Source organism: Cygnus olor, chromosome 5, assembly GCF_009769625.2.
Source record: "Cygnus olor isolate bCygOlo1 chromosome 5, bCygOlo1.pri.v2, whole genome shotgun sequence".
Classification (NCBI taxonomy): domain Eukaryota; kingdom Metazoa; phylum Chordata; class Aves; order Anseriformes; family Anatidae; genus Cygnus; species Cygnus olor.
The window spans coordinates 22,791,665-22,808,304 of record NC_049173.1 but is presented as its reverse complement, the minus strand read 5'-3'; the positions used below and the strand labels follow the sequence as shown (position 1 = coordinate 22,808,304).

Genomic DNA, 16,640 nt, shown 5'->3' with positions numbered 1-16,640 from the left:
TGATTTCTCACAAACGCAGTGTGCCTACCGCATTTCTTACCCATCCCCACGTTGCTGGTTAGTTCAGAAACTGGCCTCTATCATGCAAAGCTATAAGCCATTTCCTTGATGATTTGGAAAGCTTTCAATATCCTGAGCCACTTCAAGGACTGGCCTTTTCCAGCCAAGACACCAATGCTTAAAGATTTTTGCAAGCAGTCTATCCTGGCAAAGATCTCCACTTCATTCCCTAGCACGCTACAACTGAGAACCTGTCTGTGCGTACCTCCTCATCACGTCTCCCTGATGACCCTTAGGTAGAAGGACGGAGGGGGATACGGGGGGAGCAAATTTAGGCAATAATTGTATATATCAGAAGACAAAAAAAAACAGAGAATGGAAGAATGTACAGATTTCACACGGCAGAGGATTCCCAGCCTGGTGTTGCGTATATACGCACAAAAGGAAACATGTTTGTGGAGCTAGTGGTAAAGGATGGATGTGGTTAGGAAGGCAGACACCTCATCTCACAGTGGCTGTAGACTTGTAGAGAGTTTACGAGCTCACCGAAGTCTTTGCTCCCTCAGAGCACCAGTCGCTGCAGGATCTGTGTAAACGTGAGTCCCTCACACTTCAATTCCAGCATTTAACTTGGCTCCCTGAAAGCCATTCCTGTTTGTCTGTAAACAGCGCCTCAGTTACTTAAGGTGCTGAGCGATTGGACCGAATGTCCCCTGGGCTGTTCGCAGCCCCTCACACCTCCTTGCTAGGTTTGTGTCTTAGTGTTTGCTTTGCAGGAAGCTGAGGAGAAAGTTCTGTGTGAGATTATGAAGTTGCAATAAAATAGAGTGCTACATGTTACGTAATGGGAAAAGGCTCTGTAAATCTTTAGATGTCTGTGGGCCTTTTATTTCCTTCCCAAGTGGATGCTGCTTATTTTCCCTTGAGCCACCAGTCAATAGGGGATGGATGACCAAATGAATTACTGGACATGTTAATGACAGGGAGCTCTGGCCAGGTGCAATGTCCCCGTCTATGCATGATATGTTTCAGTAAAAATAGACAAACCAAACCGATAGCATCGGTCTTCACTTTCAGTCATAACCTAGCGTGATGCTTAAAATCATGCAAACGTCTCTGACTTAGTGGAAATCAGGTTCAAGAGTGTAAAAGTGTGGTGAACAAAGTGGGAATTCACTGTGATTTGTAAATGTTTGAAAGATTTAATTTAACTTTTTGTTCTAATTCTAGCCTTTTGAATAGTCCTTGTGAGTTTTTTTTTTTGAACTAGTGCACACTAGCTGGAGTGTAGAGGCACTTTAACAGAAAATCACAATTATTAATGTGTATTCAGTGCCTAGGAGCTCTACTCTTGACTGTGTTGTGCTAGGTTCTGTCACAGTATAGAAGCTGCTCTTGCTTATGAAGGACTTACAAAACGCATGTGTGAGAAAGAAGCAGATGGATAGACAGACAGACAGGAAGAACAAGGTGTTATTTATTGGTATGCCAGCCATTAGTTTTCTTTTGTTGTTGCTTTGTATTTTCTGTACTTTTTCTCTACTTTTCCGAATGCCAAGTAGCTGGTAAAACAGTGTGACAGGGACTGCTTTCCTCTTCTGGCTGCTAAGGTGGGAGACCCGCACACTCCAGCTGTGTCCTCTGAGGGGTGCCTGATGCAAGCCTCCCTCTGTGGTATCACATCTGTTTTAGGGGAAAAACAAAACCATTTTGGACTGTTAGTCTCAGGAAGGCCTTCTTGGGAGTGGCCTTTATTTCAGGCGTTGATGACACACTCAAACGCCAGTTTTCAGCACCGGGGAGCACATTTTCAAGAGTTGGTTTTTATTCAAACGGGAATATGATGTGTGTGTCGGATACAGAATCTGGAAGAAGTTTTGCCGCTTATCAGTAGCGCCAGCACTGCAAGTTCACAGAGTCCCCTGCTGCGATGTGTGCAGCTCCCTTCTGTGCCCTTGGTCTATTAGGAGCTGGAGGAATAAACAGTGCTGCAGATCCATCCAGGCTTCGTGGTGGCAGAAAGGAGAGGACATGGGGGACGGAGGCAGACCAGCTACTGGAGGAGTGAAATAAATGGTAACGATTCGGAGCTCTCCAGTTGTTGGATTTGAAAGTCTTCAGAAAAGCGGGTACTCTTCGTTCTGTTTTAAAGATGGTGGAATTGAGGGAAGGCCAGGGTTCCCAGCACAGCTGCCCTGGGAATTACAATAAAAGCTGTTAGGTTTGCAGAAATCGCTCTCCTGGTTAGTACCAGCTCGGAGATGGGGGAGTCTGGCTTCTCCTGCGTGGCAGTACAGAGCAATAACTGCTCAGCTGCTGCCAACGCTTCCTTTTAGCTAGTCCTTGTTAGTGGAGAGTTTGTGGTAATGGGAGTAATTAACACACTGGGAGTCATTTCTGTGTCCTGGAAGGGAACAGAAAGCCATCAGAGCAGCCCCAGACATGATTGCTCTGCAGGGTTATTTTCTCTCTCTTTCTTTCCTTCCATTGTGCTTGGGTTTTGATTTTTCTTCTTTGTGTTAAGAAAGCTGGAGAGCTGAAATGGTCTGTAAATTGCATTCCTGCTGAGCTTGGGCTAGGTAGGCTAGTTAAAGGTCAGTCTCATGGACTACATGGACTCCTCTCACGGGGTGGGGAGAGTGTTTAAGAAGGGAGTCGCGCTGTCCCTTGTGGCTTCTTTAACCCTTCTTCTTCTGGTGTGGCTTCGGAGAGCTCTGCTTCTGGACGGACTTTAGGAGGCCCAGGAGGTGAGACCCTTGGAGGGTGGCTGTTACAAAATATTGACTCTTCCAGCGGCCAGGTGGCTGTGAAGTGTGAGGCTGTGCTGCCGGGGTCCTGTGCCTGCTGCTGAAATGAGCACGTTACAAGCTGGCTCATATCCCTTCTGAGGCCACTGGTGGCATTCCAGCGGCGTGTCTTGCGAGAGACGAGGGCATGGGAGCTCGGCTCCCCAGTGCATGATTACCCAGTTGGGTATTACACATGCCCAGATAATAGTGTTTCTGGAGGTGAGCTCCAGGAGGGGACTTGTAGCAAACCCTTGCCTTCTTGACTGAGAGCAGGGGACAGGGTGTTGTGCTTTAACCCGGCAGGTAGCTCAGTACCACGCAGCTCGCTCTCCCCAGGTGGGCTGCGGGACAGAACCAGAAAGGTAAAAGTGTGAGAACTCGTGGGCTGAGATAAGGACAGCTCACCAGGTAAAGCAAAACCACACGTGCAAGCAAAGCAAACCAAGGAATCCGTTCACTGCTTCCCGCCGGCAGGCAGGTGCTCAGCCGCTCCCAGGACAGCAGGGCTCATCGTGCGTGGTGGTTTCCTGGGAAGCCAAACGCCATCACCACCAATGTCCCTTCCTCCTCCTTTCCTCCCAGCTCTTATTACTCAGCATAGTGCCACATGGCATGGGGACACCCCTCTGGTCAGCCTGGGCCAGCTGTCCCGGCTGTGTTCCCTCCTGCTCCTGGGGCACCCCAGGCCTCCCCGCTGGCAGGGCAGCACCAGGAACAGGGAAGTCCTTGACCCAATGTAAGCACTGCTCTGCAACAATTAAAATATTGGTGTGTTATTGATGCTTTGTTCTTCAAAGTTCCAAAACATGCCATTGTACAGGCCGTTACAAAGAAAATTAACTCTATCCAGCCGAAACCATGATGCCGGGAGAAGCAGGGCAATGGGCTTAACCTGCTTGATTGCAAACCAGGTGTCTGGGTACTGGGAAATGAACCGGCCAACCACCACCAGATCTCAAGTGACAGGGTGTGCACGTGCGTGTATGTTTCTTAGTCTGCTGGAGGGGAATGGAGACAAAGAGAGTCTAGCTTTTGAGTCTAGTATTTTTTTTTTCCTTTTAAGAGGACACTTTTGGATTGCAACCCTAGACCTCCCCTCCTCCTCCTGAATGGTAGCATCTCCTGTTCTTGCATTTTGCTTTGATACGAGTTTTTTGCTACGGTCTCCGAGGGAGCTCTGCACTGAATTCAGATAAAGAGAATCGAGCGAATCCATATTCACTTTCCAGCAAGGAAAAGCTAACCCTGCACATTATACCAGTGGTGGAAAAAAACTATGATCATAAGAGTAGGCATCTTCTCTTTGGGCGTGTGGTGGACCAAAGGCATGTACAATTCCCACAGGGATGTTGGAGACTGGCATGAATACTGTATCCCTAGAAACTATCCAAAAGAGGTCCCCAGGTGGTCTGTGTCACCCCCAGTCCCCACTTAGAAGATGCTGGCCTTCATCCTCACGTGTTTCTCAACATCCAAGATAAAGGCCTAAAGCTGCCCCGTTTCCTCTTCCACTTCCCTCCAGCAGCATCATGTAAGTGCTGCCTCCTGTGAAGTTCTGCCAACTTCAGCAGGAGCTGGGTGTGCTCAGCTGTCTACAAGACAAAGCCCCCATTTTCAACTGTGCTTGCAGCCACTTCCCTGAGGAGAGCCCACCTTGCCTTATCCCTGACCCCTGCTAGCAGCGCAGTGCCACCAAGCCCTGCCCTGGGTGTAGCTGTCCTTGTCTATCTCCAGCCCAGTTTATTCATCACAGCTCCGCTGGCACCACCCTGGAGTCCTCTCGAGCCCAGTAAGGGCTGAGCCAGAGTCCAGATTTATAGCTGAGATGCAGATGCTGCTAGAGGAATTAAAAACTAAATTAATCTGCGTGGTTTTCTCTGGTATTTTGAATTTCAGAGCCTCCCTGTCCCCTCTCAATTCTCCGTAAACATCTCACCATGAGTCCTGGCTGAAGAAGCTATGAGATTGGGAGGATTTTTCTGTGTTCCCAACCCCTGTTTTTTTCCCCCAGTGATGGTAGTAACTCACGATGTCTCCATCTGCATTTTTCATTGGAAGATTTTTTTTCTTTTTTTTCCCCCTTCCTTCTTTTTCAGTCACAACTCAGCTGAGGATGGAGCAGGCAGAAAGATTTCTTCGTATGAAGAAATCTCTCTGTGGAGCCCCACACTCAAGGCCTTAGCCAAAAGGATCCTGTTCCTCACCAGAGAACTGGATGAGTGAAGACAGGCTGAATAAATACTATTAATTCCCCATTTCTCTGCCTCTGGCAAGCCTGGCTTTTAATATCAATTATTGATTGTGAATCTCACTGGCTCCTCTCAAGCAGCATATGTCACAGAGCCGTAATGATCTGGTAGCTGTGCCTTGAGCCGCCTGTGGGAGTGCCGATGGAAGTAGAGCCAATGCTGGGCCCTTCTTACCCCTTCTTAGAGCTCCTCTGCTTCAGTGGAGGCCAGGCAGAAGAGCAAAGCATTCTGTTTTCTGCTTTCCTAGCGAAGGCAAGGACAAAGATGATTTTACATCGGGTATAAATTTGTGGATCTTAGGTCACTAATGTATATTTTTCACTCCACACGAAGCATGGCATAATGAGCGGTTTTGGCTGAGGAAGGGGGTGGCACCAGGGGACAGTAAGTGTCTCTGATCGGTGTCAGTGGGGTTTTGTCCAGAATCCTTAAGTGGAGTGACAGGATGCACGCAGGCTCACTCCGGGCTGCTGTGCTAGGGGTTTGCGAGGGAAGCCAGCCTGTCCCTGGCTTCATCCAACTCCATTATTCTTTCTGCACTAGAAATTGCTGAAAATTACGCTTTCACAACCAAAAAATCCATCCCCAAGCAATTAGCAGGCAGGGAGGGAGCTGGCGAAGGAGGGAGGGCAGGGAGCAGCAAACCCATCTCCTGCAACCTTTCCGCACGGCCGGGTAGATAGGCGGCATGCCCAGCTTCCCTCTCCATTTCCCAAGCAGGTGCGTCTTGAGACGTTTGCGAAGATGTTAACCCCACATCCAGAGAGTGCCAGTCAGTAATTATGGAAATTAGTTGGCAATTAGATAATGTCACTCACTCTCCGCGTACAGCTGCTAAGCAGTTGAGAGGCACTCCGATGCGGGCGAGACCCCCTCCCCGGGCTGCTGAGCGCGTGGCTCCCACCCCCTGGCGTTGGTCGGCTGCCCTCGAGCTTGGGAAGGGGCCCGGAGGTTGGCAGCCTGCTCGGGAAGTGGTGCAGCCCCAGCAGCAGCCCCGTCAGTGGGAAGTTGGAATAGGGCAGGCGGGTGTGTTTCCTACAGCGGGTCCCGCGTGTGCGAGGTGCTGAGCCGTCTGTTGGGCGTGCGGGCTGCTCGATGGCTCAGCTCTCGGGGGAAGCGCAGGCTGCTGGCGTGCAGTGGAGGTGACTTGGTGGCTACCTCATTCCTTCAGGGCACCAAGTGCCTAAAATGCTCTGCAAAGACCTCGCCTACTGGTCTGTTGAAGGGCTGATCGCATCAGCCTAGCTCTCGTTTCGTGCTGCTAGCTCACATTAAGCCTAAAATATAACCCAGCACATACTTGTTATGTTGCTTTTCCATCTGAGCAATAAGTGGAGCTGGAACAGGGGCGTTGCTGCTTCGTGCCTGGAAGAGGCGGTGACCATCATGAAGTCTTTTTCTGTCAGATGTGTTCACACTGTGACAAAGTTTGAGATTTCTCAGAGATAATATATATAAGAAAATACTATGGGATTCTATAGTTATTGTCCCAAATTGCAATGCATTGCTATGGTAGCAGCGTGCTGCATGAGGCGGCTAGGGTAGTATTTATGCTAAAAATAAAATGGTACGAGCAGAAAATTATTCGTTCTCGGTGTGTCTTGGAGGATCATTGTGGGGAACGGGTAAGGCACAGGTATGTTGTGTCAGGATTTGCTCTCTCAAGGTTCAGATTCGTGTCCTGGCCAGTGCTAAAATGAGCGCTGGGGTTCCTTGCAGGCCTGCTGCCGTGTGGTGAGGAGGAGCACGGCTCTGCAGGAGCCCCAGATGGCCCCGGCCTGCTCGCGGCTGGGTGTGGGCAGCCTTCCCAAAGCCTGCGCTGTAATGTCCAGAAGGCAGTGAAGCACCCCCAATTACTCCTGTATTTCATGATTTTTGTGTCATCTTCATCTACCGAAAGAGCGCTGGCTCTGTCTTCTTTCAAAACAGATAGGGAGGGATTGCCCCGGATTCCCTCAGTCAACAGTTCTGTCCCTTTTTAACCATTTCTGCCTGATTTAAGTGTCCCTTGTTGACTGTGGCTTTGTCGGCACCTAATGAACACGTCTCAGTGTTACAGAGATCTGTACCGCAGAGGCAGCCCTGCTCCCTTTCCTGCTTCTTGGAAATACCCCAAGGATTGAAGCATCCCGTGGGGACTGAGATTTCTTTGCATCTGTAAAACAGCCTGGGGTTGGGAGGCATAGGTGGGATTCTGTACAGGCATTTGGGCCGTACTGGGGCATTCGTATCTCATCTGTGACTGCCAAGGGAGTGTTCACATGATGCTAGGATGTGCGCCGTGTTCCACTGGTTCTCAAAGAGTTAGTCCTTTAAAACAGGGAGAGCCGGGTGGCCAGGCTGGGGGCTACGCCTGGTGCAGGTGCTGCTACCTGCCCTGCCCAGGGGAATCGGGAGCTGCTGTGAGGGCCCCTGGGGATGGCGGGTGCCGCGCTAGGCTGAGCACAGAGCCGGCTGACGGAGCACTGGGTTCTGCTGCGGTGCTGGTAACTGTTCTGGGGAGCCGGGAGCTGCCGGGAGCACATCGCTGGCTAATTTACACACGTTATTATATTCCTATTCCCATCTCATCAATAATTCCGGGCTTGGGTCATCACTTTCTCTCTTCCCTCCCTCTCACTCTATTCTCCTTCTCCATAAATCATGGGCTAAAACTTTTAGTGGACCCACTGGGGAGCACAGAGGAGAAAGGTGAATGGACAAGAGCCACATGCTTTTTCCTCCAGTTGATTTTTAAAGCCCCCCACAAAAAACATGAATTGAGCCAACACTGTAATTATTGGGATGACAGATGATTTTAGCATTTGGATCTGTTTTTTCTTTTTCTCCCTTTTACACCTCTCCTAACACCTCCTTTTTCCTCTTTCTATTCTCCTGAGCCAAGCTGTTAACAATTAAAAGGAATTATCTTCCCTCTGGTTTTGACTTGATTTTATTTGTGTTTATAGCAGTTTAGCTAACAAGCTCCACTCAGGCAGCTGCAGGGAACAGGCCTGGTTTCCACTGGGCACTGAAAGCTCACGTTACTCTCTAGCTTGCAGGTTTTCTTTTAATTGATACGTTTTGTTTTGTAAGTGACTTGCTTTTTGTGCTGGCTAAATTTGCCAGATTGGCAGCCCTGGAGACATACGGCTTCTGCAGGTCCCTGGGGCAGGTAAGGTAGAGGCCGTGACTGGGCGAGCTGTCCCCTCCTTTGCTTGGTGATTCCCCTCCAGCTTAAGCTCTGCCCTTACCAGACAGAGTTTTTAATGCACTGCCCGTTTCTGCAGTGTCTGGGGGTCACCTCCTTTGGAGCGAGGTGGGTGGCAGGGTTGAAAGGCATCTGCTAGGAGCAACAGCCCCAGCCACGCTCATCATTCACAGTGCAAAACACCTGTCCCAAGCAAAATGCTGTCTCACAATATCTCACAATATCTGTGACCCAGTTTGTGAAATCCGTGCTTGTGCTGTCTTCTGCGAGGTTGAAGGCCTTGATTCTCATCACCTTCTTTCCCGCTTTGTATCTGTGCTAGCGTTAGCAGTTCCCAGAGCTTTTCTCATGCCCAGCCTGTGAACAAGCACCTTTGTTAATGGAAAACTTTTTTTAAAGCAGGATTTTCAAAGAATGAGCCTAGCTTTGTGCTGTCATTAGTTGTCATCTTAAAACATCCTCCTACCCTAGGCATACAGTCACCCACATGCAAATAGGCAGAAGTGAATTATATCCCAGTGCTAACAGGTGTAGCTCCTGCTCGCTGAAGGCAGCTGGAATTGCTTGCTGTTAGCTAGGGGTGAATTTGGCCTTTTTGCCAAACCATTAGACCAGGGTAAGTGGTTAAGTGCTTAGACAGTTCTTATCATCTAAGCTACAAGTTTCCTATCATCTAAGCTGCAGGTTGCCATATATAATTTGCATAGCACATGTTTCCAGGTTGCAAAGGTCCCTGCTAGAGCCTCTGAAGTGTGCAAGACATGTAAAGTAAAAGCAGCTATTGCATGACAGCCTGACAGCGGGGTTGTCTTCTCTAACGCTTGCTTGGTGTGCTAGGAAGCATAATGAAAGCAATGGAAGGGGAAGTTTGGTTAATATCTTCCTTGCTGTGCATCAGCTCTTAGACTCTAAAGGACTGTGGTCTTTGCCCTAAGCATTTCCGCTGAGAGGTAATTGTTAATGAGGAAGCTTCAGCAACGTTTCTCTCAGTAAAGTCACTGAGATTGCCTTCATCCGAGGGGGTAAAATCCTTTGGTGTATTTTTTCATTGCCCAGTGTTGTGGTTTGTGCAGATCCCTTGGTGAGTTCTCTATCTGGTCCTCTTAGTTTTGATGATGTAGATGTCCCTGGTGCTTTGAAGGACAGTATAGCCAACTGCAGGCCTGAACAAGTGGCCAGAATATCAAGAAATGTAAATGAGTTACTGGACAAGACCTTAATAAGCTTCATGGTAAAAGTATGGCTAGTAGTGGGATCAACCTTTTCTTTTTTTTTCTTCCTTTGACCCCACAGGTCCTGCAAGCTCTCTGAGTGCCAAGCAGTGAATTATGGGCTGGATTGCCACCAGTTCACCATGAAGATTGGCTTCACTTTTGCCCTCCCAAGGATCACGTACTTTATGAATTCACTTTCTCTTCCACCTCACTGCCACCTCCGTCAGTATTGTCATCCCTTCTAGGAAACCAGAATCTGAGGGTTGGGCTTTATCCCGGCCTTTCCTCTCTCCCAGGAACAACCAGTGTCACCTTTGTGTTCTACCAAAACAAACCACCGTGGGTTCTTTTGCCCTTCATGAAAGTACACCGGCTGGAGAAGTACCTTCATATACCCTGTACTTCTGAGATAAAGGCCTCTGGATCCTAAAGGATAATTGAGATCTTTGCTTGGAGAGGAGACACTTCTTCTCAGTCACGTGCCCTTGCTATCTCTCTTTCCACTTGCTCTCCCTCCCTCTGTCAATCTGTGCTCTCCTTCTCTTCCCGTTGGATTTAACAGATTCAGTGTTGACTGCTGGGGTTCTCCTCACAGTAGTGTGGCTTTTGTTTTTCTCCTAGTGAAGAGCAGATTCTTGAAATGATGGGCTTCACCCTCCACTCCATCTACTTCACTTTGAAGGTGAGTTTGCTGCTGGGCTCCTTGCTGGGTCTCTGTTTGGGTCTGGAGTTCATGGGCGTCCCCAACCAGTGGGCCCGCTACCTCCGCTGGGATGCCAGCACTAGGAGTGAACTCAGCTTCCAGTTCAAGACCAACGTCTCCGCTGGGCTGCTTCTCTACTTTGATGACGGTGGTGTCTGTGACTTCCTCTGTCTGTCCCTTGTCGATGGGCGCATCCAGCTGCAGTTCAGTGTGGACTGTGCAGAGACTACAGTTATCACAGACAAGCAGGTCAACGACAGCAACTGGCACTTCCTGATGGTCAGCCGCAATCACCTTCGGACAGTGCTAGTGCTGGACGGTGAAGCCAAGCCAGGTGAGGTGCGTCCCCAGCGCCAGTATATGAATATCGTCAGCGACCTTTTTGTGGGTGGAGTCCCACTGGACATCCGTCCTGCTGCCTTGACCCTTGATGGCGTTCTGAGTGAGCCTCCGTTTCAAGGATTTATCCTGGATCTGAAATACGGCAACTCTGAGCCGCAGCTCCTGGGCAGTCAAGGGGTCCGACTGGAAATGGAAGGGCCCTGCGCAGAAAACCCCTGTGAAAATGGTGGCACTTGCTTTCTTCTGGATGGCGAGCCACACTGTGACTGCTCAGCCACTGGGTATGCTGGCAAACTGTGTTCTGAAGGTAAGAAAATACATTTGTGCTTCCCATTGGTCTTTGTGCAATCCAAAGAGTTAATTTGTCACTCAGCAAGGCTGTGGCTGAGCTCTTATCCCTGCTGGTGGCTATCAGAGGAATTAAAGTTCCACCGTTCTTTTTCCAGCAGGAAATAATGAAATGGGAGTAGACGGAGGGCATGAGCAATTGCAAAAAGTGCCTTTTTGAAAGGATGCTGCATTTGTAGCATGGGCAGATTTTCATCAGCAACTTATTAATAAGGGTAGAAAATGTGAATCGGTGAACACAGAAGTACCCTAAGTTGATGCTGATAAAAGCATAGGTAAGAAATGATCTTAGCTATCTGGGTTAATTCCACAATTTGGTGGCCCTAATGGAGTGTTGGTAAATTGAGTGAAGTGTTGGTAAAAATGAGCAATGTGTGTATGGCTAACGTAACTGCTTGACAGGACAGTGCAAAAGTTAGGCCACCTATCGTGTAAGCTGTTGCTCTCCGTGGAAGCCCCATGCTCCCTTTCAATTATTTGCATACTAATTGCTGAATGGTACCTTGATTGTTTTAGCATCCTTGATTAAATTGCTTTGAGACATTCTTAATGATCTCTTTTAATATTGTAAAAGGAAGAGGGATTTGTAGCCATTGTTTCATACTACTTTTTAAAATTTCAGTCCAGAAGGCTTAAGTAATGCAAACTGCATAATGAAGTGTATTTCAGGGTTCTTTCCTCGGTGTTTAGCAGTGCCATGGTAATTAACTCTGTATGTGCAAGAGACTTAAGTAAGTCGACTGGAAATCACAGTGTGAATTCAAGAATCTTATCACAGCATTTTTTGACATTTGGGTTTAAACACAACAGTTTGAGCTTAAGCCAGAGATGAAACTGGGTAAGAAGAGTCCAATCTGAAGGGAAAAAAAAAAACACTGAAATTTTGTCAAAATGGAAATACTTGCATTAATATCTTACATATCATAATTACCATTCCCTTACTTATTTTGGGAATGGAAGTGAATTAACTGGAATTTAGTAAGTGGAATGTGAGAGGTGCTGAAAGTAATGTCTACATACTGCTGATAGGTAAGCGTAAAGGCAGTCAGTACCCCTACAGAAATACTGTGGTGGAGAAGCAAGCATGTTTCTACAGGAAGAGAGAGTTTGGAAAGTAAACATGACATCTATATTTGCATTAATTTTAAGGTGCTATTAACGATAGAAGAAAATTTGCCTTTATATACAAATATAATAATAATATACATTATCATTGTACATAAGTCATCATTCTTGACCAAAATAGCCATCTTAGAGACAAGACTAATATGCCTTCTGGGATAACATCGGCTGTATGTGCTATAGAGATCTACACTCTGATGGAGAAATACCTCCCTAATGCCAGTTTCCAGCATTTTTCAGGTACAGTAATAGAATTTGATGCATTTATTAATTATAAATAACAGTTTAAAGTACCGAAGTGCAACAATAAAATCGCTTTCAGAATGACTGGTGAGGGGCTGTCTACAGTGATTTTCCCTCCCATTTTTCTCCAAGTTTTCCAAACTAGACTTGTATTTTTATACTCCAAAGCTGTTTTTTTCCCCATTTTTTTGGTCAGCACCCATCTGGTCCATATCAGTAATGAGCCAGAACTGTGTCCTGTGCTTGAACCATGAAGCATGTGGAGCTGGTGAGACTGCTGGTTGTGACTGAGCACTTGAATAGCTGGGCTGTAGGGCCTGATCCTCATATGCTTACAGAGCAAAGACACCTCTTGTCTAAATGCAAGTTTTGGGGGATGGAAGATTGCAAGAGCCACAGAGGCACGTGGAGCCTGAATTATAAAGATATAAGCCTCTTTATGCTGCTGGGATGATGGATCAAGATTTCACAGGTCAAGACATCAACAGTGTATGGTTTTCATCACATGTCTGGAGAAAATACCGTGAGTGAGGCTTCTGTATACACACCTGTGGGGGCAATCTCAAGGCTCTGCTGGTGGGATTTCTGTATTTCCTGGGTGGGTGGAGCAAGATGAAATCCATCTTCTAATGAAACCAGGGATATTTCTGCTGTAGAGATCACGGATCAAGCAGTGCTATTGTTACCTTTTGAAGCCATGCGTCACCATTGCTGTTTGTTTCCTCTAGTGATTCATCAGTTTTCAGCCCAACCTTCTATTAAGAGTGAGCAAAGAAGTTTGTCACGATGTACCTTTTTAAATAAACATTTTTAACTCACTGTTAGCTGTGCTCTGTTTGCTCACACATATGATGCTGTGCAGAGAACTTTTCCAGTGGAACAAATGTAGATTTCCACAAACAATTACCACTTTGTCCAGTCCTGTTTTTTCTTGTATTACTTCATGGTGTCTATTTGGTTTATGTTAATATTTTATAATCAGCCTTGTTTTCTGCCCCCTTTATTCTGCAACAGTGATGATTTCTGTGTGTTAAATGCTGTCACCCAAAAATGTTACAGTTTCTGTGTAGACTGTGAGAAGGGGAAAAATAGAAGAAAAGCTGTTCAGTAAGTGGAAACAAGCAGACAAAGAAAAGTGGCAAGGAAACTAAAAATGAACCAGATGAAGTAAAGCTACCTTTTTGTTTGAGATTGACAAACTTAGCAAACTTCAAAGATGTTGTCTTGCAATTGCCTGAATGTGGCAGGACCTCCATTGATTAACAGTAGGATGTGGTAGGAACAGCAGGACTGGATGCAGGCTCTTCCTGCCTGTGGCTTGATTGGCCATTAAGCATCTTGTATTTTCTTTGTTTGCTTTGTTCCAAGAGATAGAAATGTTTGTCACTGAAACTATTGCCTTTTATTTTATTTCCTTATCCTGCCTCTGGATGTTTGCAGGAATTCTGTTCAACATGGTATTTTGTTCTCAGTCGCGTTTTCGGAAGAGACATGCTCTTTCAACTGCACATCAACTCCCTTTTTGGGGATGATCTTCAACTCCATTACAGTATTTACTAGTCTGCAGTCTGTGTGTGTATTTTCATTTGGTCTTTCTCTGGCTCTTTTACTGGGAACTGATGGGATCCAATCAATAACAACTGTTTGAACAGCTAAATGCAGTATGTACCTTTTTCATAATGACTTCTCTTGACAGGGTCTAGGCCGTTACTTGGCTATTGACTGATACCTATGTCTGCAGATGGTAAAACCACAGCATAATCATCTATTCTGTGGCCAAAGAAATAAAAAATAAATAGAGAGTGGAACCTCCTGATCACGTACTGTGACGGAACGAAGCTCCATTTGCAGCATTAGGGGTTATTGTGATGCAAAGTGAAGTTACAGTGAACCTCAGCAGAAAGCAACCATTCCACACTGAGACAAAACTGTAAATTCTGCCCAGAACATGCCCCAGTGTGCAGAATGCTTTTTAGCTCTTATTATGCATGCGGAGTTGCCAGGATTGTGTATGTCTTGGTAGCTACGTGCCCAGATGGGTAGCTGAGCTGATCATTGCTGGTCACTGAGAATTACGATTTGTGTGCCTGAGTTTATACCATGGGTGTGCAAATGTGTGCACACTTTGGAAGATCCGTCCGTTTTAAATAAAATGTGATACTATTTTTACTGCACTTGGAGTAAACCGGTTCATTGAATCTGACAGCTCTGTAGGGTACAAAGGATGGCTGATTTGAGTAGCAATTAATTTGTATGTTTCTGGGCAGTAGTGGCATTAGACATGAAAGCTGAAGTCAGAGACACCTTCCCCTCTAATAAACCTCATCAGTCTCTGTGAGATCAGGCGGCTGCCAAGACAATGCGGTTCCTGTAGAATTTGAGCAGCACAGATAGATACATTCACGTCAGTGAAAAAAAAATAAAACAACCCAGAACACACAAATCAAGAATGTTCTCATTCCCTACGCAAATTTTGCCCACAGTGCTGCTGCAGCAGCCAGCTGCGCGTGCTCACATCTCCCGTTCAGGACCACGCCGCCTTGCTTAGTCTGCTAGAAATTCTCTCTTCCTCCGCCATCAAGGTGCGGAGGGTGAGTCCACTGATGCAGACAGTGAGTGCAGCATCCTACGTACAGCAGTGGCTTGGCCCACGACCTCGCCTCTCTCCTAGGCCCCTTCTGGACTTTGTGGTGAAGGTGAACAGAAGATGTGCTTAGACGTGACATTAACTCTGCTTGTAGTTGCAGAACCAAGACGTTGATGTGATCACCGGCTTCACAAAGCACCATGCTGAAGCCTTTGTGTTGCCTGCAGGGGCTGTTTCTAAACGAAGCCTGAATAGGGGCCTGATTGCACCTCTTCCCTTGATTACAGAGCAAGATTTCCTGGGGATGCTGCCTGCTGAATGACAGAGGAGCCCGTTGCTCTGTAATTATCACACTTTTAACTGCAGCGGGAACAGATTTTTCTATAGCCCCTCAGCTTCGTTTAAAGAGACAAGTTACTGCAGGATTTATCCTCCACCTGCCCCTTTGGAGCAGCCAGTTTTGGCTGCATCTAAAAGGATGGCCGAGCCTTCCTTGTAATCACCGTATCTCCCCGCCAGCCACCCCGAACTCTGTAACGCTAAGGGCTCATTTGGCGCTTTGCCATGAGCCTGATGGGTGCACTTAATTTGCATATGCATTTACATACATTTTGTAATCAGAAACAAATGAACATGACCATAATATTTGCTTCCACTTGCATATTCCTTGATAGATGAATATAAATTGGTTGTCGGTGGATTCACCAGCAATAAACAGCTGCAGACCCTCCATTTGGTCTTGTGCTCTGCACTTCCAGGAGAGCAGGCAGCTCTGGGGGGCCCAGATCTTCACTCACCGGTGCAGAGCTCCAGGATTGATGGTCTCCAAGGGCTGTGGAGTAAATGTTGCAAGAGGCAAAGCTGTTCTTTTATGACACTTCGTATGCCCCAGCTCTGGCCATTGAGCAGAACGCCAATAAGAGCCCTGCTCCTGACATAGCTCTGCAGCAGCAAGTTTATTTTTTCCCAGCTCTTTCTCTTGCTCATTCTTCTTGGATTAAGTTCATTTGGTTCTATTTAAAACAGTATTTTTTTTTCCAGTCTGGTTGTAATTTTTTGATGCAACGCCAGATGGGCACCAGAGAAAGATGATGTGTTAAGATATTAATTAATGTTTGCAAAGTGCTTTGAAACTCCAAAGTGCAGTTTAAGTGTTGTTTGTTACTCGTAATAATGAACACCAAAACTGAGCAGGAGCCACAGAGTTTCGGTTGGGATCCAACACACCCCTTCACAGAAATGGCCCAGGTCCCACCTCCCCTGCCGAGCGGGGACTGTGGCAGCTCCAGGCCTGGCTGGGTTTGCTTCCTCCCTCCCCTGCTTTTGGTGCAGGGGAGCCGCAGGGAGATGGCAGGCCCCTGTAGCAGGCGTGCCGCTGGTTCGGTCTCGCTGCAATACATGCTGACGGCTATATTCTTCTTGTTTCATTCTTCTGTATTATAGATGACCATGAGGCTACGGTCCTTTTCTGCTTGATTGCAGATCAGCTGCAGCCCTCAGGCAGCAGACAAGTTGTAGCCCTCAGTCAGGCTAAGCCTGGGCATTGCCCTTACTGAAAGGAGGCAAACTGCAGTTGGTGCAGAATCAGACCGCCGCTTGGTGGGAGCTGGTGAAGGGTGAGAGCAGTTTGTAGGCGAGAAGGAGGTGGGACTGGGGTAAAAACAGGATGAAAATGTTACTTTATGAAAAAGTAAGCCGTAGCTCACAGAGGCTGTTTCCAGCAGCTATTTGGTCCTGGTGTTACCTGCCGCACAGTGTAAGAGAACAGTTCTAGGCTGGCTCTGAGAGGAGATCTGAATGGGCTGAGTGAGCTTCTGGAAGACTGAATCTGGCTGGAGTTTAGACACCAGCTC

The 16,640-nt window shown here is 47.1% G+C and overlaps 1 protein-coding gene across 1 annotated transcript in view; it reads left to right on the top strand.

Moving 5' to 3' along the window:
• The window catches only part of NRXN3 (neurexin 3), a 1,009,770-nt gene that overhangs the window by 64,687 nt on the left and 928,443 nt on the right, over window positions 1-16,640 (top strand). Inside the window, 1 exon segment of the mRNA XM_040559130.1 lies at window positions 9,522-10,794. Coding sequence (XP_040415064.1) covers window positions 10,083-10,794 — 712 coding nt within the window. The 5' untranslated portion in view covers window positions 9,522-10,082.